Source organism: Salarias fasciatus, chromosome 16, assembly GCF_902148845.1.
Source record: "Salarias fasciatus chromosome 16, fSalaFa1.1, whole genome shotgun sequence".
Lineage (NCBI taxonomy): Eukaryota > Metazoa > Chordata > Actinopteri > Blenniiformes > Blenniidae > Salarias > Salarias fasciatus.
In genome coordinates this window covers 16854639-16876907 of record NC_043760.1, presented here as the reverse complement: position 1 = coordinate 16876907, position 22269 = coordinate 16854639, and the positions used below count along the sequence as shown (strand labels likewise).

The 22269-nt window shown below is 40.0% G+C and overlaps 2 protein-coding genes across 2 annotated transcripts; both read left to right on the top strand.

The window, feature by feature from the left end:
• The first annotated feature begins 3555 nt into the window (after positions 1–3555).
• cryba2b (crystallin, beta A2b) lies at positions 3556–6730 on the top strand. The gene is made up of 5 exons (XM_030111900.1): positions 3556–3688; positions 4543–4731; positions 5551–5692; positions 6103–6245; positions 6524–6730. The coding sequence occupies exons 2-5, from the start codon at positions 4574–4576 to the stop codon at positions 6669–6671; spliced, it is 591 nt and encodes a 196-aa protein (XP_029967760.1). The 5' UTR covers positions 3556–3688; positions 4543–4573; the 3' UTR covers positions 6672–6730.
• A 6099-nt stretch (positions 6731–12829) lies between these two features.
• Positions 12830–16310, top strand: fev (FEV transcription factor, ETS family member). The gene is made up of 3 exons (XM_030112072.1): positions 12830–12878; positions 13490–13561; positions 14664–16310. Exons 1-3 carry the CDS (start codon positions 12830–12832, stop codon positions 15203–15205), a joined length of 663 nt encoding a protein of 220 aa, XP_029967932.1. The 3' UTR covers positions 15206–16310.
• Positions 16311–22269: the final 5959 nt, after the last annotated feature.

Here is a 22269-nt window from a genome sequence, read left to right as displayed (position 1 = left end):
CAAGTTGACATGGTGCCTGTTTGGTGCATTAGTTGGCATCAGTGAGTTCATGTATATCCAAGATCTTTGATTTTTATTTATTTCAAGCGCTCCAGCTGCGGTTGTGTTTACAATTCAGTCTGTCATTTCTTACCGGACTGGACAGGTTGCTGACTTCCTTCCCCATAGCTACAGCACAACACACACACACAGTGTGTAAATTTGATGACTTTGAACCTCAGATGAAAGGAACCAGTTAATTTAATCCAATCCTTTAAAATAATCTTAAACTGTGTGATCTTTTATTAGGATTGCTTCAGTATATGTGCTGAACTATTTTCAACATTTGGCTTTCTGATTTGAATGATGATGCAACCAGTCCAGGGTAGGAGCACACAGCAAGGGTAAATGCAAAAGAGGAAGTAAAAAAACATTTTCCCAGTTTGTGACAAGAACATTTGAGCAGTCAGTGGCTGTGGCTGTGTCCTAGCTGACACTCAAAAGGCACGGAGACTCCCGGTGACTAATATATTATCATGGTTATAAATTCTACCTGCCATTATAGCATTATAACAGTTGTCGAGACGAGACTGGATTTAGGAGTCACAGGCGTCACAATAAATCAGCTCAGCTTGTGATACATCATTTTAATCAGAAAATGCTTTTGATACGCAAATCCTGCCTGGATAATCTTTTATATCAAGTGTTTAAAGCTAAAATTGAGGTCATTTGAGCTGTGATTTTTCATCTCATTAGAGCAAAATGGTAACATGATGGGGAAAAACTGATTTTAGATTGAGATAAGGAACATATGTGCTGGCTCTGCTGGAGGACACTGACCCCTCCATATGCAAATGCACCCAGCTGTATTTACCAGTCAAATTAGTAGTGTGTGTGTGTGTGTGTGTGTGTGTGTGTGTGTGTGTGTGTGTGTGTGTGTGTGTGTTCTTCTATAGTTGAGGTGATGTCAATCTGATTCTCCACAAGCAAATGTGTTTAGCTTTTGGTTTGGGGATGTAGACAAAGCCTGCACAGAAGCAGAGGTGATTGATTTGACATTAATACAGTTATTTCATGCAGACTTACTGTAAAGTACCGAATAAATAATGTTGGTCAAACTCTAGCCATAATACCACCGTCTAACCATTTTACAATGCAAAGTTTTCAAGTTTGAAAGGATTGGCAACCCCTCCACCCCAATGCCAATGAAATTCTTGTTCGTCCACACAGGAGGCCTGCCCCACACTTTGAGAAACACAAGAACCCAATTATAATCTAAAGTCTACCCTTCAAACATGCTCTTTTACATGATTTTTCTAACAGGGACTTAAATGACGAGTCGACATTAAATAATAAACAGATTTACACACTAAGAGGTACAGATACTAGTACAGACACACTGATCAGAAAATCTAACAATGATAAGCTGAAAAACTCCCAAGAAGTGGTTTCCGTCAGGTTGAGGCAGGCCCCCTCACGTCACTGTGTCAACAGTTGTGTCCTCATGAGTAATATTAGTACCTTTTCCTTTTACACACACACACACACACACTCACACAACATCTGTGTCTATACAAGCTTTTCCTTTCACCTGCTCGTCACCTGCTCTGGGGGCAAGCAGGGTAACACACTCTAATGCACACGCAGGGAGGCAGACAATGAATGGGTTAACAGAAGACAATGGGAAAGCTGTTCATACAGGTAAACATGCTGCACAGGTGGAACATGCACACACACACACACACACACACACACACACACACACACACACACACACACAGCTGTCTAAATGGCATCTTTTACTGTATATTTGTTGGGTGAAGACAGGCTGCTCACACTGTCTGGAGGATTTTTTTCCTTTTTACGTCTGGATTTATTGATAACTGGCTGCTAGCAGATCCCTTTAAATGCACCACATTGGTATATTAAATCTCGTGCACACGATTAAAATGATTCACCTGTCTGTATTGGCCCCAAACTAATGTAATACCCATAAATGCCACTAGATGTCACCAATGATGAAGGATAAATACCTCACTGATTCATAAAAAGTCCTGCCATGAGCATTGTGTTCTCTTTGTCCATTTAAAAGCACATCTTCAAAAAATGTTTGAATTGCAATGTGAGTTTCTCTATTTTCCTTATTTATTTATGCACCTTTGATTGTATTATTTTTTTTTCTTCCAACTGTAAATCTGTAAGCTGTGCAAATGGAGCCTATTCAGGAGAACCACATTGCCTGGGATTCTGTTCTCCAAAAATGACAAAGAAACAATATCATGATCATGAAATCAGATAAAAATAAAATAACAATAACATAATGTTGAACGATTTGCATTCATGATGTTAAATCATCCCAGTGCGATCATCAGCTCATCTCCTATACCACTTTGTTTGCAGGGGGGCTGATTGAGCTGAAAGAGGGAGTATTCACCATCACGACACTTTGACATGCAACTAAAAGTCACCAATTAACTTCCTCCACACGCTTATTGCTATAAGAGGAAAAACAAGAATCCTACAGACAGAGAGAACATACCAACAACAAACAGAGTGTCCACAGGCCCAAAATCAAATCAGGGATCTTCTCACTGTAACTGTTCCTTCATCACATCTTTTGTGTCTCTAAATCTCATTGGTTTTGTGACAGATATTCACATACCATTGATATTTAGGTTAAAACAGAGGAAACACACAAATATATGTGATTAAGTCCTGTATGTCGACATAATAAGGCCCAAAATTGAAAAGAGTAATTGAAAATAGAATTAATCTTAAAAGCTGACTCTTTCAAAAAGTAAGCTGTAAACTGTAAACAGTCAGACACTTACGGTTAATATTTTTGTTTCTGTGTTGATATCTTTATTGCCATTCAGCCATTACAGTCGAATCCACCACAAATGAATTAAACAAAGCATTTTTTCCCTAAATAAATTCAATACTTTTTCGATGTCATTTAACATTTTCCATTAGTATTACCAGTGTAACTATAAAAATAATCAATGAGCTACACAGAAATTCTTCATTATGGTTATTTGACTTAAACATCATACTACCTGACTATGCAAACTGTGAATTTATGACACTTGTAATGTTCAAACTACATATTCTACTGTGGCAGTGCAGAAGAGTCCGGTTCAGATTCCTGTCTCTCTGCTGCTTTTCACCATCATCAGATCGATGCTTTTCAGATCTGCCGTAGAAAGGAAGACATCTTCCTGATGAAGCTGACTTCAGGCCTTGTGCCGTCTGAGAGGGACCCTCTGGACTCTCTGGACCCTTTTCTCCCCCTGTAGTTAAGGATCCAGTTTACCTACTGCAGTTATTATGTGTATGTGTGTGTGAGAGACAGAGAGAACGACGGAGAGGGGATCAGCTCCCAGAATGTGTCTTTTATCCTGCCACACCAATCAAACTGTTGTGTCAGTGCGTTACCATTGTATTGTCCTGGGTCAGGTCGCCACTGGCCGTGGCTGCCATATTGATGACTAAGTCGGTTTGGGGCTCTGAGCACAATGGTCCTCTGGAGCCTCCACAAAGCGCCAGGCTAATGCCCCCCTTTCAGCCGGCCCGCTCAGCTGCTGAGTGTGCAAGGCTGCGGGGCAAATGGAGTGGCTCGGGTCCAGGGGGCCTGGCCCTATAAAAACGCAGGCGAGGGTCTCTTCCCCGACATTGATTATACTGGATCTGTCCCACCTCAGTACCATCTGTAAGTATACCAACACCGCCTCAGATTTCGCTGTGAGGAGCTGCAGTCGGGGGGGGGAGCACAGCTCTGTGGACTGGGGTGGGCCTCGGCAGCCACCAGGGTGGTCTTGATCTTGGAAATCGGCTGCCTGTGGATGCTCTGTGAATAGGGCGGTCAAGAAAAAGAGAGGCCAGGGAAATACTCTGCTTTAAAAAAAATTGCTGAATTATTATTTTACATTGATTTTAAGGGATAAATCTGGCAAGATGATGCCTTATTGGTGTGCTTGTGTTTAAGATGTAAACTCTGCACAAGCATTTCTCCTAAACCAGTGAGAGATATGAATCTATTTCAAACATAAAATGAGATTTCAAAAGGAAAAAAGTCTGTCATCAAGAAGCTCCACAGAGAAGAAAGAGTGTGGGGTTTTTTAAGCTTTTCTTGAGGATTTTTGTTGCCGTTTTACTGCTATATTACAGTCACAATATAGTTCACAGTACAGTTAATGGGTTGGCTGATGCTTTTTCATGTCAGGGTATGGAAACAGACAAATCTGCAGCGGAAATGAGAAAATGACAAATGAGTGGAATTCTTCACGCTTTTTGACACCTTTAGAGGGTGAACTGACCTTATCATCCCAGTTTCTACAGGATTTCTTTTGGCGGGGTGAAAATAAACACTTGTGAAATCGTTCAGAGAACAACTAGTTAACTGCCTAATCATGCACGTTTAATGTAGTTTAATTCCTGATAAGTTGCCTTTCCTTTTTTAAAGTCATTTCAAGGACAGACAAGTTTTCTTGTTGTTTGTTTGTTTTTTTGGAGATTTTGATTTGATTCCGTATTGGATCTAAACGCCCTTCTCGCATTCTTCAGAGAGTAACCCCACAAGGGAGAAGCAGCAGCCATGAACACTCAACAGATGGAGCAGATGGGCCAGTTCAAGATCACAGTCTGGGAGGAGGAGAACTTCCAGGGCAAGCGCTGTGAGTTCATGCTGGAGTGCCAGAACATCATGGAGAGGGGCTTCAACAAGATCCGCTCCATCAAGGTCGAGAACGGACCGTAAGTCGACTCCGCTGTGGTCCCTCTGGATCACCCGCTCCTGTTTAGTCCATCGGTTTTTGATTACCTTCAATCCTTGGATTCATACAAATTTTCACCTATTTGGATTTTTTTTCTGGACAATTCTGCCTGATTAGTTTTACCAAGTTCATACCCTATGAGATTCTGAAATCTTTAGAGTAAAAGCATGCTGTATGTTGTGAGCTGAAGCCTGCTGATTGTCCCATGGGTAACATCCTCAGTCTGCTCAGATTTTAATATAATCTGCTTGAAAAAGTCTGATCAGAGCAAATGACACCGACTCCAGACAACCAGTATAAAAAAGAGCATCACAAAAACTATAAATAACAACCTGCAGCGTTATTACATTGCTAAGTGGCATGCATCATTTGCATGTGTGTGTGTGTGGCTCTGTGTGTGTATGTGCACGCGGCCAAGTGTGACCCTCTTCTGATATGAGTTGGCTGTGTGCAGCTGGCGGCTGTGAGCCAGAATGGCTGACTGACTGGCGATCAGATAAGAGGGCCCGGGCGCAGCAGCGACAGCGGCAGTAATAGCAGTGGTGGTGGAAGCAGGAGCAGACGCGCTTAATGTTTGCTTTGTGCTCCCAGTGACAAAAGAAGCTGCTGGCTGGTTTCACTTACAACTATTATTTCGGCTTCTGTTTAACTAAAATGACGCTTCAGTGCTGTTACAGTTGAAATATCTAGTCTTCAGTTCATCACAGAGGCAGGTGTGTAAACTTATTGCTGTTTGAATGCTATAATTTATATTTGATTCTCACCTGACAACATTCCTCCCCCTGCTTGTCTTCCTCAGCTGGGTGGGTTATGAGTACCCTGAGTTCCAGGGACAGCAGTTTATCCTGGAGAAGGGAGACTATCCTCGCTATGAGGCCTGGAGCGGAAACAGCAGCTACAGAACCGAGCACATGCTTTCCTTCAGACCCATCAAGTGCGCTGTGAGTCACCTCACCCGTTCAAACAAACATTTTATCTTTCTCCTGGTCAAGCTTTGTCCCATGCTGCTTTTGTGTTACCTTTGTTTCACCTTTACTTGTGAATGTATCCTGTGAAATTTCCACTAATCCATTCCACTGATTCCATTGTTGTCAAAATCATGTGGTTATGAAGTATTTAAAACTCTTTTCACACTCTGTTACTTGAATTTAATTTGTTTAGGAGATTTCATTCTTTGAGCTTTGTTTTGCAAACGTGTTATTTCCTTTGACAATTGAAAACAATCAATCAGACCTGATTAGATTTTTTTACTGTAACCTTGCTGATTCTTCCACAGCAGGTGAAAATGTGCTTTATTGCATGTTACTACACCAACAGCATCATCATAGGATTTTTGTATCTTTCTCTGCAGAACCACAGTGACAGCAAGGTGACCCTGTACGAGTGTGAGGACTTCCAGGGCCGTAAGTTTGAGATGTGCGATGACTACCCCTCCCTACAGGCCATGGGCTGGTGCAGCAAGGAGGTGCCCTCCATCAAAGTCAACTCAGGAGCGTAAGTTTCACACATTCTCCACTCTTTTTGTCTCCATTTACCACTTTTGGTTTTCCTTTTTTTGGAAGCTCCAGCCTCATTCCTGCTCTGCTTGTTGAGTCTTTGTAGGTTTATTAAAGAGTTAGAATGGCTAAATGAAATTACCAATGTTCTCTCTTTAAATTTACTGAACATGTTTGAAACAAACATATGGCGTCCGCTGAAGTGTCTGTAAATTTGCCCAATCCCCTGATCTGATTTTGACTCATCGCCCCGCCCCCTCCCTCTCTTCCCTGCAGCTGGGTGGCCTATCAGTTCCCTGGTTACCGTGGCTACCAGTACATCCTGGAGAGAGACAGGCACCAAGGCGAGTACAGAAACTACAACGAGTTCAGCACCCAGGCTCACACCAACCAGGTGCAGTCCATCCGTAGGATCCAGCACTAAGCCTTCGTTCTGCCTGCCTGACCTGACCTGAAAAGGAAAAAAAATCTAAACGAAAAAACTAAACCAAACTCTCCTTCTGATTGCTTCCTTGACGATAAAACCCTGGACAGACCACTGTCACACAACAGTAGATGGGCAAACTCTTTCTAGCACTCTGTGGCTCTGCATGTATGGATATCTAAATACCTTCTACTACCATGCTAAAGCATGTTCTTGGAATAGGAAATAAAGGCTTTTCTTCAAAACTAGAGACTGTTTGTCGGTATTCTTTTCTTCCCTTTTTACAATGAGGTTAATCACTGTATTTAAACAAATATCAAAGCTCAGAGCCGATGGTTGATAGAAGCAAATTTGTACCCATGATTTTGACAATAGGTCACACTCCATGTGTACAACCACCGCAAAGCCAGAGCCCCCCTGCCCCTCCATACTGCTTTGTATTTATTTACAGAACATATTTAGCTTTTCAGTGAAGATTTGATCCTGTTAGGCATTTAGGATGTGTAATATTGTTTTTGTCAGATTGTATTCTTATTTCAAATAAACCAAAGCACGAGATTGCATTTGTTTCTATATTTTGTGTTACACCTGTTTCAACTCCAAGTTGTCACAACGGTCAGTAAAGAGAATCTGTATAAAAAAAATCAAAAGTGTGGTATTTAGTGATTGTGAAGAAATACACTTTGAGATACTGAGATCTGGAAAAACACATTTTCATGATCCATCTTCTCTTATTTGGTTTAGTTAAAGCTACCATCACTCAACAACAGGCTTTCCTTGCTGCTGTTCCAGACTATTAGAGCTTCATTTTCAGTGCTTAAAATCCAAATACACTTTTCTGCTGGAGAAGAGAATAATTCCTATGTTCAATGGAAACCACATGTCAGGTGGTTTGGCGCCCATGGTAAACTAGATGTGTTTGATAAAATGATCTGAAGCATGATTCAAGAAACCTCTCTTCCACACAAATACTTTAAAGTTTGCACACTGGTGCAGTGGTGAGAAATCTCAAGTCATGGTAAGAACTAGTAATGGTTTCATACACTAGCCAGGCCTTTCTAGGAGTTAACTGCATGTTCTTCCCATGCACATGTATGTGAGTTCCTCTGGTTTCTTCCTATAGATCAAAAACATTCTTTCGAGGCGAACTGGTAAGAATAGATCCGATTTTCATGACAATGGATGACAATGCCACTACTCGTGGGTGCTGTGGTTTTGTAATAAAAACATTGCAGAGAATAGTACAAAACTTTCAGTTGCTTCACTGTTTTGAATGTATGAAAGTGAAATCTCTCCACAGGTGATCCAGATGATGATGTAATAAATGAAAACTTTATTTTAAAAAGCGCTTTAAATAAATAAACAGTTTGAGGTTTGTTGTAAAGAAGCACCTCCACAACATGATGCTGCCACCACCGTGTTTCACAATAGGAAAGATGTCTGACGGACGCAGAATCTATCTCCCAACTTCTTTATCTCTTCATCCCAACAAGGATCACAGGGGTGGCGGGGTTCGGCTGAAACCAACCGGCTATCCGCAAAGGCAGGGTACACCCTGAATGAGTCACTGGTCTATGACACTCACACCTCGGGCAGTTTTGAAATGATCTTGGACTGCGGGAGACCACGCAAACTCCACACAGAAAGGACCAGAAGCCCAATGGATTCCAACTACAGACATTCTCTAACAGCCATATGACTGTGCAGCCATGCATGGTGTCTAATTTTGCCATAGAAAATCGATTTTTGCTTTATTTGACAAAATATATTTTGGTTTTACTTGCAACTTTGTTGTATAGCTTGATACTAGCTGTGAAAAAAATATTTTTCTTTGTTATTTCAGTTGCTGGAATAATTTCATTCATTTCCTGCATTATTAGTAAATTATCCATTTATCTACATTAAAAGGCTTTACTTCCAGCTCAGCCTCTCCTGCTGTACTTCCTGCATGGCTCTCTAATCTATCTCATTCACGTGTCTCCTTCTTATAAAGTCATGTGGTCAAAGAGATCAGTCTACTTAAAGCAGAGTTTTATATGTCATCATGTTCTTTCTATTTCACATGTTTGGAGATTTAACTGAACTCAGGGGAGTCAGTTATTTAAAAGTTATTTAACCCCAACCCTTTAACTTTTTTCATTCAGTGACATTTGTTGCTGTTGAGAGGTGAATCATTTGGCTGGTTTCAAAGCTGCAGTTCACAAAACTTCCTGTTCATCTAAATTTACAAAATCGATGTGATCATGAACTCAACAAGGGATTTGTGGAATAAACTTTAAATTACTACAAATTCAGTTCGAGCATCGAGAGATGATTTCCCTTTACAAGCTACACGTCAGTACTGCATGTGACAGGAGAAGCCTGACAATTGTTTGTTTATTCTAATATGACCCCTGCTGTGTTTATCTTACAGTCACACACTGGGATCCTGGAGTGTGTTTACCTCCACACACACACCTCCTGTTGGTTCAGGACGTAGGATTCCGTGTTACACACCCAAAAGCCTTCACTCGCTCGCGGTCCCACACCCAAAAGACCAGGATCTTTTAATAAATGTGTAACCATACACACACACCTTTCTCAAACATACATTCCTCTGCAGACTGATTAAAGCTGTTGCACTGGAGGAAACTTGAGTAGTGTAGCAAGACACAGGAAGGGGTGCTGCTCAGAGCTGCAAGGTAAGCTGAGTACTCTGCACTTGTTGATGATAACTTAGGGAAAATAGTTTTATAGCAGCGATTGCTCTGTAGATCAGAAGATTAGTGCATCTTAATCTGAAAGAACTTTTTACGTTTTGATCTAAAAATGATTGCTGTTGTTTTTTGCAGTGTCGAATGGCTCAGTTAAACTATAAACCAACTGAAACATTTAAATTACCATCTTAGTTTATGTGCAAAAAACAAGCATGATGTGAAACAACTGCAATCATACTTTTTCTTTTAATGTCCATTTTAAAGATATATATTTTAAGACAATTTGCATCCACTACATTACGTTTATCTTGTGAAAACATGTATTTTCATTTCTTCATGTGTTGTTTTCTGGCTACACTGGTCTCTGGAAGAAGGCGACCTTTCCTCAACCGCTTCACCAAAGACACAGTCTGGCTCTCCAGGCTTGTTTTAAGTTGCCTGCGACTTTTACATGGACACAGGCAGCTAAAGCAAGCCTGGGACGCCAGAGACTAAACGCCTTTCAGCCGGGAATGGAGGACAAACAATACTCTACTCAATAATGAGCACTGCAATCTGATCTTCTCCTGATCTTATAAGCAGGAAGGACAAGTCTTTGCATTTTATGTTGCAGCATAATTCTTTCGATAATGTGGATCCAATGAGTCATCGTGCAAAACCAGTTTTTATGTTAATGCATGTGCAAACTGACTCTGTGGATTGGATTAGTGTATTTAAAATGACTTTCATGCTCTGCAGTATGCATGACCATGATACATTAAATAGTTAAAGTTGTTACATATTAGCCTGTTGCATTGTTCCTTGTGCTGTCTTTGGTGAGCCATTAGAGAAATGTTTAATAATTAGCAGATCGTTCACCCTCAGTGCAGCCAACACTGAGACCATAACATATGTTGTATCTTTATACTGTGAAAAAAAAACCACCTGAATGGGATTAAATTGTAGTTTAATGATAGAAATGAATGTGGATGTGATGTGTAAGGAGTTGTTTTACCATGTACAGTATGTGTGTCCTGAGGGTTTCACAAATGCACTGCTTGTTATGCGAAGAAATAAAGTTGCTCACACTCTCTGAGATTTGTGGATGTCCTGTTCTTTATGGCATTTTATCAATCAAGCATTTTATTGTCTTTTTTGTATTTATTAAACATGTTTTGATTTTTGAGACAGAAATATGAGAAATATGAAAAAGACAAGTATTGTGAAATATGATAAAAATAGGAAACGCACATAAGGATTGCAGAAGGTACAACATGAACAATTATTTTTTTGTTACTTGTATTTTTTATGCTGTTAAGGTTAATTTCTCTTTTGCAGCACTTTTTCTCCACCTCACACCAATGGAGGAAGATGCCAAGCAACTGTTCAGTTCATCCATTGAGAGCCGTTTGGGGTTCAGTGTCTTGCTCAAGGACACTTCAGTGTGGACAGATAGGAAATCGAACTTGCAACCTTTTGCCTGAGAGAAGACCTACTCTTCCAACGATCCACAGCTGGTACTTTATTGATATCCTTCCTTGAACACTGAACATACCTGGCGATGAAAACAATTCCAAAAATACAGCAGATATCCTGAGTTGAGCGAACAGCAGACATTCTGTAGTCTGAAACTCAAAAACAACTTTCTATCAATTTTTATTCACAGATTTTTTTTTATCTATTTGTTTCCTTCAATGCAAATTAGCTTGTTTGATTAGATGACTTTAGAAAAAAAATGTATGTCACTGATATATTGAATGAATTTATTGTTGTTTTTACCTAAAGCACAAAAGCAACATACTTTGAAACCACTGTGACCACAAGTACAAACAATGAAACACAGAATAAAGAGTGACAGGATCAAATGTTACAGGATTAATCTCATTAAATCTGTGCTGAAAATATTCTTACCACAGTGCCAGTGTTATGCATTATAACTATATGAAAAGATGCAATTTGTAAGAAGAGGAACCATGTTTATGATGATGACAGCATGAGGAGTGAATGAAAGAACATCAAATAAAAGAGCAATGAAGTGGAAAGAATAAAGCTTCTTTTTATTTGAACGTAAAGTGCTTTACAGTTTCATTACAGCTTCCTGTTTCTGCCTTTCAGCTGTGTCTAATGGAGTAACTTAACTATTGTACCAACTCAAACCTCTGACAAACTCTGCTAACATATTTGCCATCTGGACTGCTGTCGACAAGCACATCTTTCATTTTGTAAAAACAGAATCCGGAATTCAAATATTCTACTCAGTCTGAGATAACTGGTCAGGGCGGTCATTTTAGTCTTCACAGTTGTCCCAGTTCTCATTATACCTTATAAATAAGGATAGGCCTATTTCTGTGGAAATGTCTGCAACAGCAGCTTCTGTTTCTCCACACTGTCTTCTTAAGCTGCATGTTTTTAATGCCAATGCTCTTTTGCATTAACACTGCTGCCTGCATCATTACTGGGAGTTGTGCCATCTGCTGTTCAGCTCTCAGTGTCGTGTTCTTTAGTAAAACACACCCTCTGGTGGGCCGCTTTTGGTCCGTGGCCCTTATGTTTGTCTCCTGATTGATCTATTTTGTTCAGTTTGCAGATGGAGCTGCTTTAATGATGCTTCATGCCATTGAACAATAGTTAAGCAGATATGGATCCATCCTCCCACCACATCCTGCAAATCGCACAATAACAACAAAGTGAGTAAAAATGTGACACATTGGCATAAAGATGGAAAACTCCTCAGTTTCAGTAATTCAGCGTTGTGTTTAGATAACATCTCATTATTATAGATTATTTATTACTATTTTTTTCATCAGTATAAGCTTTGTTAGACCACGCATTTACAGTCAAAACCACACTTTCCTACAGTCTACTGCTGTCTTTTTATTTTTTTTTAAAGGACATGATAAGGTCAGTCAGCATCAGAAGCCTTGATTTAGAGTTACGACCTCATTACCCTCAGATTGAGGCCATATAACCCCAAAGCCACACAGAGACGGTCTTGGGGGGATGAAATGTTCTTGTTTTCCCGTGCCCACTGGAGCGTGTTTGTGAAGGTAAATATTCTTTTTCCAACATGAAATAGGCCTTTGCTGTTTGCCGAGAGGTAAAGGGGCGGAAAAGTGAGGAGGATCTGAACTGGTTTCCATGTCAAACACTTCAATTCACCATAGAAACTCAGATCTTAACGCGGAAACTTTATTAAACTGTGATGGCGGATTGATAAGGGCCGAATTTCTATCGGCCTCTTTTTATTGTGGGCACCAGGCGGGCTGACAGAGGTAAATTGCTCTTTTAATTAAAGCAATGCACCAGGGGAAATTGCTGTCTGAATATTGTCTCAGAGATGGGGGCCAGTGACAGTTGCCTGGAAACTTCAATCTGTCCACCCGCATTTATTCCAGATCACAGTTATGAGATAAAGTTTAATAAAAATCTTTTCCTCCGCCACCAACGAAATGAAATCCAACCCTTTCTGAACAAGTGAACACAATGAGACAGGACTGCGGAGGAAACCTCATGTTCAACATGTATCTCTCAGGTTCGTCGTTTTGCCCCGTTAAAGAATGGTAGAAATAACCCATTATGATCTGATTTTTGAGTTTTTCTGCCGGGTGTCGGAGTCCCGCGGACGTCGGCGCTCCATTTCCAGGGCACAGCATTGTTCAGCCTTTTCAATCTGAAAGCCCGTCTGCTCTTTTGTCGGAAATCGGAAATCCTTTTTCCTGGACGCGTTTCCTGGCTTCTCGCAGGGGGAGACCGCAAAGACGACACGCTTCACGCATTAGACTCCTGCCGGACCTGGATGCAATTAGGATTTTTAATCTGTTTCGCAATTTGTTTCAGATTTTCGGAATTTTAAGCCATTTTCAACTTGAAATGATGGTCTGGGCATCAGTTGAGCAACACTGGGAGACTTTTTCGGCAACTGCTCTGGGCTGGATGATGAATTGTATCTCCGAGAAATACAAATTATATTTAATGCTTTGTAAATTTCATTGAACAAGAGACTTATTTTCGATTTAATTTAACCCCAGCAAGGCAGGAGTGTCGTGATGATTTCAAATGCAGCCAATATAAAAAGATTGAAGGCACACACCTACCCATTGTCGCATTTTTAGGATGTTGAACATGTTTCTGTTTTTATTTCAGATCCAACAGAAAATCTGTTGAAAGAAAGCAAAGGAACATCTTGGGGTCCAATAAATACAGGCGTGCAAAAAGGTAAGAGACAGCCTCAGTTTATTATATTATACTAACGAGTGCAATGTTTCAAATACAAAATATGCAAAAAAGAACAAAAAAGAAACTAAAATGTTCGTTTCAAAAGGGATTAAAACAGTGAAAAATATGGGATTTTGATTTCATGTTAAAATACTTTCAGGAAAGAAGCATCCAGTTATTCCAAAAACAAAAAATGGTGACATAAAATTTAAAAAATAGATTTTTTTTAATGTTATATAGTCAATTAGTTGTTATACTGGATGAATTGTAGGAATAAAGTATTTTATCATGATTTTCTATTAAGTGTTTATTTATAACGTTTGATAAAATAACTGTTATTCTGAAGATCCAGACTAAAGATTTAATGAACAAAATTATTTCACATCCAGGATTTACTTAAATGTAACAAAAATAACCAAATATGAAAGCACCACAACTCAAAAACCTGTGCGTAATTTTCAGTCTTCAGTGATGAATGAAAAAATAACTGCTTAGATAAATCGCACACACAAGCAAACGAAAAGAAAAAAGCAAAACAAAACCTAAATTCGGAAGCTATTAAACTTTCCCAAAAAAGATATGTAGCTTTACACAAAATCTTTCATCCAGGGGAAAAAAATAAACATCAATCGCTCGTGCGAATTACAATGCATTGCTGTTTATCATTTATACAACAGCTCGAATTCCATTTTTAATATTTTTGAGTTTAATTTCTAAACAAATCGTCTTGAATATTACACATTATATAGTCTGGGAGAAAAAGATAATTACTTTGAAACGGAGCGGTAAACTGATAATAAAACAAGCTTAGAGAGAGAGAAAAGGCGATTTATAAATTATTACAATGCCAGCATCGAGGTTTTTGAATGTACATCTATTTTAAGCTAAATCAGTTTTTAATTATACTGACAAAGGATTTTGATCTGAATGATAATAAACTAAACTTTAATTGACCAAAGATGTTTTATCGACTGTGTTTTTATCCGTCCAGATATTTTGGGTTTGCGCTTTTTCTTCTCTAATATGCAGATTTTCTGCCATGATTTACACCTCGCACCGCTGCTTTGGGACATATTGTCATCCGATGTTGGTGTTTTCGCAGGCAGCGGGCAGATCCAGCTGTGGCAGTTCCTGCTGGAGCTGCTGTCCGACAGCACCAACATGTCCTGCATCGCCTGGGAGGGAACCAACGGGGAGTTCAAGCTCATCGACCCGGACGAGGTGGCCCGGCGCTGGGGAGAGCGCAAGAGCAAGCCCAACATGAACTACGACAAGCTGAGCCGCGCGCTGCGCTACTACTACGACAAGAACATCATGACCAAAGTGCACGGCAAGAGGTACGCGTACAAGTTCGACTTCCACGGCCTGGCGCAGGTGTGCCAGCCGTCCACCACGGAGCAGGCCATCTACAAGTTCCAGGGGAACTTCTCCCCGATCCCCTTCTCCGGGATCTCCAAACTCAACCTGGTGGCCCCCGGCGTGGGGCCCTCGGGCTTCTCCTACTGGCCCGGGTCCCCCTCCGCGGCTCTGTACCACAGCCACAACCTGCAGCCGCCGGGGCCGTTCGGCACCGTGTCTCCGTCCCACATCAGCTGCGTCAACAACATCAACAGCCTGAGCAACATCAACAACCACTACAACTGACTGCCTGCTGCAGAGCCGCAGAAAGCGCACTGAGACACCAGGACAGCGAGGATACATTCCTTTAAGATTAGCTTGTAAAATTATAAAATGTACAGCCAGTTTTTATCCACATGTAGGAATTTTAAAGATTACAATTACGACGCATGCTACTTAAACTACTGGAATTTTGGTTTTTTGGGGAAAAAAATGTAATTCTCTACAGTTTAAACACGAAATTTATTTGAATGTGTGATTTATCCTGCAGTTTGTACTTAAAAAAAAACTCAAGTTATCCAATACAGCTGCGCAATGTAGATTTTCTTTTTTTTTAAGAAATTAAATCTGAAATGGACATTATTTGCGAAAAAAAAAGAATAATAAAAATAAATAGATAAACCAGCTTCAGGAGCAATGCGTTAATGCAGTGCATGAGAGCTCGGAAGACTTACAGCTGGAAAAGTCCATTTTGGACCTGTTTACATGAAAACAGACAGTCAGCGATTATGCCTCCTATAAAACCACCTTTTCTTTACTTTGAGGCGCATTTTCGATGTTTAGAAGGACAAATTTCACAACTTCCCAGTCATCTATAAACGCAACATACTGCAAACTATAGAGCAAAAAAAAAAAAAAAAGCATTATTTACAGCTCTATGCTGCAAACTGAATTTGCACCGTTTAGGAAAGCGAGTGCAAAGCAATTAATGGACCACTAGCACCATCTAGTGGTTAAATTGTGCTTCACTGATCTTCATTTGAAGTTAATTTAATTTGATAAAAAAGAAAAGAAAAAGCTGTCAGCTAATATGTACAGTCCGTTCACTTTAAGTCCTGGTTTGCTCACAGATGAGAATCCTGCACACTGTATTTATAGGGACATCATACCTGATCCACATGCAATAACAATAGAAAAAACGTGCAGTGCACAGAGTTGTATTTTGTGAATAGGCTGCATACTATACTGTGAATTCATCAACCTCTCTGTAAATACTGTAGAGTAGAAGTAGGCAGAATGATCTGCCTTTAAGTAATTTTAAAGTGAAATAGATTGTGTTCATTTACACAGAACCATGCTGTGATTAAACAATTGTAACCAATGACAAACGAATCAAGTCAATAAAATCCAGACTGTTATAACAGGGCTTACTTGTCAATATGTTCGTGTCCTTTTACCTTGTATTTTACTGCCTGTGTCACTGCTGAATCACGTTGATATAAAAACCTTCATAACCTGCAGGGAGCTCAAATTGTCTTTCCACCAGGGTTTGCATGTAACTTCATGCAATGATAAACGAAGAATAATAAAACTTTATTCTGATCTATAAAGTGTGCTCTGAAGCATACTTCAGTACAAAAGTTCAAAAAAGACATTTGTACTATGTTAAAATATATCAATGACATTGATAATGTTTTCAGTCATAAAGTAAATATTCTCTCATTAAAAGGGAATAAACCTGGTCAGACTTTAAAACAATATGATGTATATTTCAACGTATTTTTTTTTTATTTTGTTTTGGAGTTTAATTTTTGAAATAGAAACAGGAAGTCTTGTCATATTAAACGTTGGTTGATGTGTCTTCATCATTGTGCATCTTCTCTGTTCCACGTGATTTTAAAAAATCCTCCAATTAGCTGATTGAAGAAAAAAAAAAGAAAGTTTGAAGACAAGAAGAAGTTGAAAGTACAGAGATTTGTCAGAGGCAACTCTAGTAAAGTGCAGGTACCTGAATAATCTAATTAATAATTAATAATGGAGTAGAAATCATTTTTCACCTCTGGACAGCAACAGTGGTGTGTTAGAAAGAGGGAGCAGCTTGGTCATTGTGTTAACATTCTGCTAACTCTAAAGAACCCTTTGACACCTGCTTTCTGTATTACTCTATTTTAAAAGTACAGTAGGCTGTGCAATATCGAGAGAAAACCCTTAAATTCATAAGAGTATTTTAACAAAGTCTACTAATTATATAATAATCTTATAATATTGTGTCATAACAACATGCTGCGGACTTGAAATAGTATTACTTCGTAACAATTTAGAGCAATTTACTTTATCTTAGAAGGAATAGTTACTCACTGGTGCCTCCCAGAGTACCAAATAATATTTACAGAATATATCCACATGGTGGCTTTTAAATAGAATAGCTTAACAAAACTTTACTGAATTGTGAAGATACTTGTACATTGCGATCTTCTTAACACTTCAAAACGTGATTTTTCAGGTATTACCTTTTGTCGTCCATCTTTCATGAGGCATCTCACTGGTGTTGCTGCAGCCCAAAGAGGAGGGCAACAATAAGAGATATCAACCACGTGGGGGCGCCAAAGGTCCATCAAAGTCTGAGACACAGTTTACATAACTGTGTGACAGCAGAGCTGGTCTGATACAGAACATAAAAGCATTTGCTAATGGCAGATTAACCTCAAATCCGGTTTCATGACAGTGTAATTCTGCAAAGATCTGAGTATGTCCGCACCGTGTTTTATCAGACAATAGAGACAAGACAGCAGTTCAGAGCCCAACTCACACGCAGGGGAAAGAAAATAGCAGTCTTGTTAGATCTTCACCTCAGGAGGGTGATGGGTGGTGATTTAATGCTCTGTATTGTAAGAGGTGATCAATTTGTAAAGCTTGTGAGCATTAATCCACGAGGATGGAGCAAACAGAGGAAAGTGAGAGAGAGTTGGAAAGAGAGGGGTGGGGGGGTGAGGGGTGATGGTGGTGGTGTTGGTGGTGGTATTGAGAGGGTCAGTTATTCACTACAGCAGTGTTTGAGTGCTTGTGTGTGTGTCCTGAATAGCAATAGGGAAGCAAGCTGGTCGCTACTGACAACTGAGTCTCTTTCTGTCTCTCTGCTGCTTTAGCCCTTTAAAAAACACACCAGCACACTTAATCTAATATGCACGCGCACGCGCGCACACACACACACGCACGCACAGGGGAGATGTGGGAGATGTGTCTCCCTGGCGTTCACCCTCCAGACTGAGCTTGTTATAGGACTGTTGGAAAGTCCACAGGGACTGAATCACTTCCACAACATCACCGTCGTCACTGTCTTCACACTGCCAGCCGCTTCGCCACTAATCTGCTGCGCCCTATTGTTGCTGATCCTCATCCTCTGTCTTCTTGCATAACCAGCAAGGTGGGTGTTTTCCTGCGAGCCACAGGATTAACAGTGTGAACGCAGAAGACTGGCGAGCGAGAGGAAAAACACGAAGGAGGTGGAGGAGGAGGAGTACGAGACACATCTCATGACTCGTACAGTATGTTCCCTGGCAGCACATTTATTTGAAATGAAACTTCAGTGTGAGTTATGAAGAAGGAAATGAATGATGTTATGTCACTCAAATTCACACGTCTAACACTTCAGTGGCCTTCATTTCTGAGTGTTTCCTGCATCACTCGGATTGTGACGCTTGTCGAGGTGTATTCATATCAAATATAACACCTCATCACCCTTAAAATCAACCTTTTGGTCAGGAAACGCAGGCTGCAGAGCGTTCATTACTTTTGACTCCACAGTGGGTTTGGGGAGATTTCCTATGTGAAGGCTGCATGTTTTCCCTGTTGAAGCAACGCTTCCCTGAAGGACTCTGGTTTCTGTCCATAATTCTGATTGTGCGCTTACTCGGTAATGATTTACTTTATTTTTAAATTTTAGGATACCAAACAATTGAAATATCGAACGCTTTGTAATTGGTTACTTTCACACCTGCTCACCTCACAGCTATATGTTCACTTTCTGGCGCTGGCTGTTCCGTCTGGAGTTTGCATGTTCTCCCCTGTGCCTTTGTGGGCTCATCTTGTTGTCCAGCTTCTGTTCTTGTACCGAATGCCTCCTTGTTAGATTAAATAGTGACTCTGAATTGTCTTTTTTTTAATATGCAGGTGACTTAGTGAGGGAATCAATCAAAATGACACAGTTTACATTTTAGGGTGTGTTTGTATCTAAGAACACCAACAGTAATTTTCTGTCTGATAAAAAACACTAAAGAGGGTAAAACCACAAAACTGGTTATAAAAACTAAAGTGCACTGAGTACACTGACGTCTTCAGTATATCTAGATGTGATTGTCTTCTGCTTATATGTATGAGCCACTTAAAAAAGAGATCTATTTGTCCCAGCAGCGCCTTATTGGGACACAGCGAGGCAGCCTGTCAGCCTCGTGTTGCTTAGTGTGAAGTGTTGCAGCCAGTGAGTCATTCTCCCAGCCAGCGAAAGTGGTAATGAAGGCTCAGCTAATTTAGAACAGCACACCTACATGGTGCTGAAATAGACTGAGAAGAAAAGGGAAGGGTGACAGAAAGCGATGTGAGATGTGAAAGAGAATCAAAGAGGTAACGAAAAGAGATGGAGGAGAAGTGAGAGAAAGCAAGAGAAAGCAATTTGTATATGTCTTTGTACCTCTTTTCTATCAGTCACCAACATGACTGGACACACAAAAAACCTTTAATAACACTGAGGGTTACTACTATAACACAGCTGCTTGTGTATTCCGGGAAAAGAAGCAACGAAGCCTGAATACCCCCCAAACCAAAAAAAAAAAAAAAAAAAAAAAAAAAGCAATGCTAGAACATGCAAACTCTACACAGAAAAAGAACCCTCAAGCCCAAAAACTGGGAGTTTATCTGTCATTGTTAAAGCTCTGCAATTTGGATAAAATCTTTTGCATGCATTGGCAAAAGACCTGTTCTTCAAAGAAACCCGAGAAGAATCAGCAGCAGCAACAAAGCAGCTGAGATATACTTCCACTGTGCAGAGTACAGCAGACATGTCTCATAAACACAAAATCAGTGGCTGTAAGTCTATATTCAGCACTGTGTGAGCAGGGTAATGTCTTCTAAAACTAAAGGCAACAGGAAAGAAAGAGACAACAGCTTTCAAACTGTTCACATAAATGATAAAGTTAATAAGGAAGACACTCGGGGAAATTTTAATTATAGTAACTGAGTTAAGCGCAGTAATGTGTTAATTAAAATAGTTCACATTACAGGTTATTCCACAACAGTTCTGATAAAAGATGCATCTCATACAAGTTACTACTACTAAGTTACTACTGCTTCTTGGTGGTGAAAATGGTGGAGCAGTAAAAATGAACACTGAACAAAATCCTGCAACATTTTCTTACCGGTTGTACTGAGAACTGAAATCCAGCCAATACCTGAGTGGTGGTAAATAGATTGAGCTCGGGACACCAGCAACAGCTCACTTGAATTTCAATTTGTCAATTTAGATAATGTCCCCAAACTGGAGCACCTCTGCATATCTAAACCTGAGTCTGGAGTTTGGCTGTTACATAAAACTAGAAGAGGGTGAATAATCATGCAGATTCATTCAGCGTGAGATGATTCACCGGCAGAGAGGACAAAATAACAATGGACACTTTACAGGTGTGTGATGAATGGAGCAATTAATATTACATAATTCATAATATACAAATTAAAAGATTTCTCAGACAAGACAATAATTCCTGTTATGTAGTGAAAAATTCAGCAAAAAACTCTAAGATAAAAATCACAGAAGTAAACTTCAGCAAAGTTTTATTGTTTGTCCAGCCAGCCTTCGGTATAAGACCAAAGACCTCTCACTGCGACTCAGTGTTGGAGTAATCTAGTTAGAGAGATTAGCCTGGTGGTTATGTAGCAAGAGGACAGCAAAATAGACATAATCCCCACTGGGTGTAGCCTCAGTTGGTCCGCATTTGGCCTTTTTCCACACAGGTGAAGATGACAGTTGTCACGTCAGAGAGAATCCCATTTCAAGAGAGAGGGAAGAAAAGCCAGAAGATAAGGACTGCAAACACACATGCATGGAGAAAAATGTTTCCTATACAGTATTAGAGGAGACGAAACTACAGGCTTTTTGTTGATGTTTATGTTTAGTTGCTTGTCAGCCTGCCAGTCTGACGATTTCTTGTCAAATTCAGACCCTTTCATAGAATTTACCCAGACAAACAAACAATTCTGCTGGGCTTGTTTTCTTCTATCTATACAGGGTGAACTGTGGCATTACCATCTCACAAACCCAAACATATTTTAGTCAAGATCTTACAGGAAAAAATAAATGATTGCCAGTTTGCTGATTCACATAAGCAGGCGAGGTAATGGTGGGGAGAAAAAGTGCTCCCTTTCAACAGATGGAAACCTGCGGTAGGACCAGACTCAGAGGTGGTGGCCATCTGTTTGACAGATTGAGGCTATTGGATAGTAACGATAGAAAAAAGGATGGGAAACAACAAACAATCTAACACGGTGCATGCTCACAGGATCAGGAACCCTCCACTGCACAGCTAAAGGCACTTACAAGATAGTCTGTAGAGAGGACTGAAGACAAGCAAAGGAGAAGCACACAGCGTTAATAACATCCAGTGTTTTTCTTTCTGAGACCACACAAGTGAAATATGGAAGAGAATGCCCCCCCAGTTTAAATCTACATCAGTCAAAATCTAATAATTAAAGGAAATTTCAGGGTGTAGGGAAGTTTAAAACCTGATGCTAAAGGCAGCGCAGTGCCACTTAGTCACTTCCTAATTTATTACAGTCACAAGTTACATCTCTGAAAAGTATAGCTGTTTTTCCCTCGTTCAGGATGTATTGATGGTGTGCTACTGGAGTGAGAAAGCTGAGGTGTCAGCGCTGTGTGGCACTCACAAACGGTGGCATGCAGAAATGTTATTTTGATCAGAGTGAATCAGTCAATCTTAAAAGTCCAGTATATTCATTTGGAGTTCAGAGATGTTTCTGCTGCTCAAAGGTCAAGGATCTCAGCTTCCCACATAAAAATGAGAACCGAGGAGAGGAGCTGAAAGCTCAGTCAGTCATGTGGTAAGAGATGTGGGCATAGCATGGTACGATCAGCTTTCTAAGAAGTTGTAAGACTTGGTCATTTACAGCTCTGGTGATTCAACACTGGTGAAAGAAGGCAGTGATGGAGATGTTCTCACTGAGTAAGTTTAATCCAAGTTAAAGACAACTCAAATGTATCTGAACATCGTGGAGGAATTGTTATCTTGAGTTGCCTTTGGTCAGAAAATTATTTTTGGAGATATGTTCACAAAGAGCTTGAAAATGTGTAAATTAAAAAGCAC

Bases quoted from the DNA above. Each gene is read 5' to 3' on its own strand.
- cryba2b (XM_030111900.1), top strand. From the start codon at position 4,574: ATGAACACTCAACAGATGGAGCAGATGGGCCAGTTCAAGATCACAGTC. The intron at 5,693-6,102 runs GTGAGTCACCTC...CTTTCTCTGCAG, and splicing joins TCAGACCCATCAAGTGCGCT to AACCACAGTGACAGCAAGGT. The intron at 6,246-6,523 runs GTAAGTTTCACA...TCTTCCCTGCAG, and splicing joins ATCAAAGTCAACTCAGGAGC to CTGGGTGGCCTATCAGTTCC.
- fev (XM_030112072.1), top strand. From the start codon at position 12,830: ATGAGACAGGACTGCGGAGGAAACCTCATGTTCAACATGTATCTCTCA. The intron at 12,879-13,489 runs GTTCGTCGTTTT...TTTTTATTTCAG, and splicing joins GTTCAACATGTATCTCTCAG to ATCCAACAGAAAATCTGTTG. The intron at 13,562-14,663 runs GTAAGAGACAGC...GTGTTTTCGCAG, and splicing joins AAATACAGGCGTGCAAAAAG to GCAGCGGGCAGATCCAGCTG.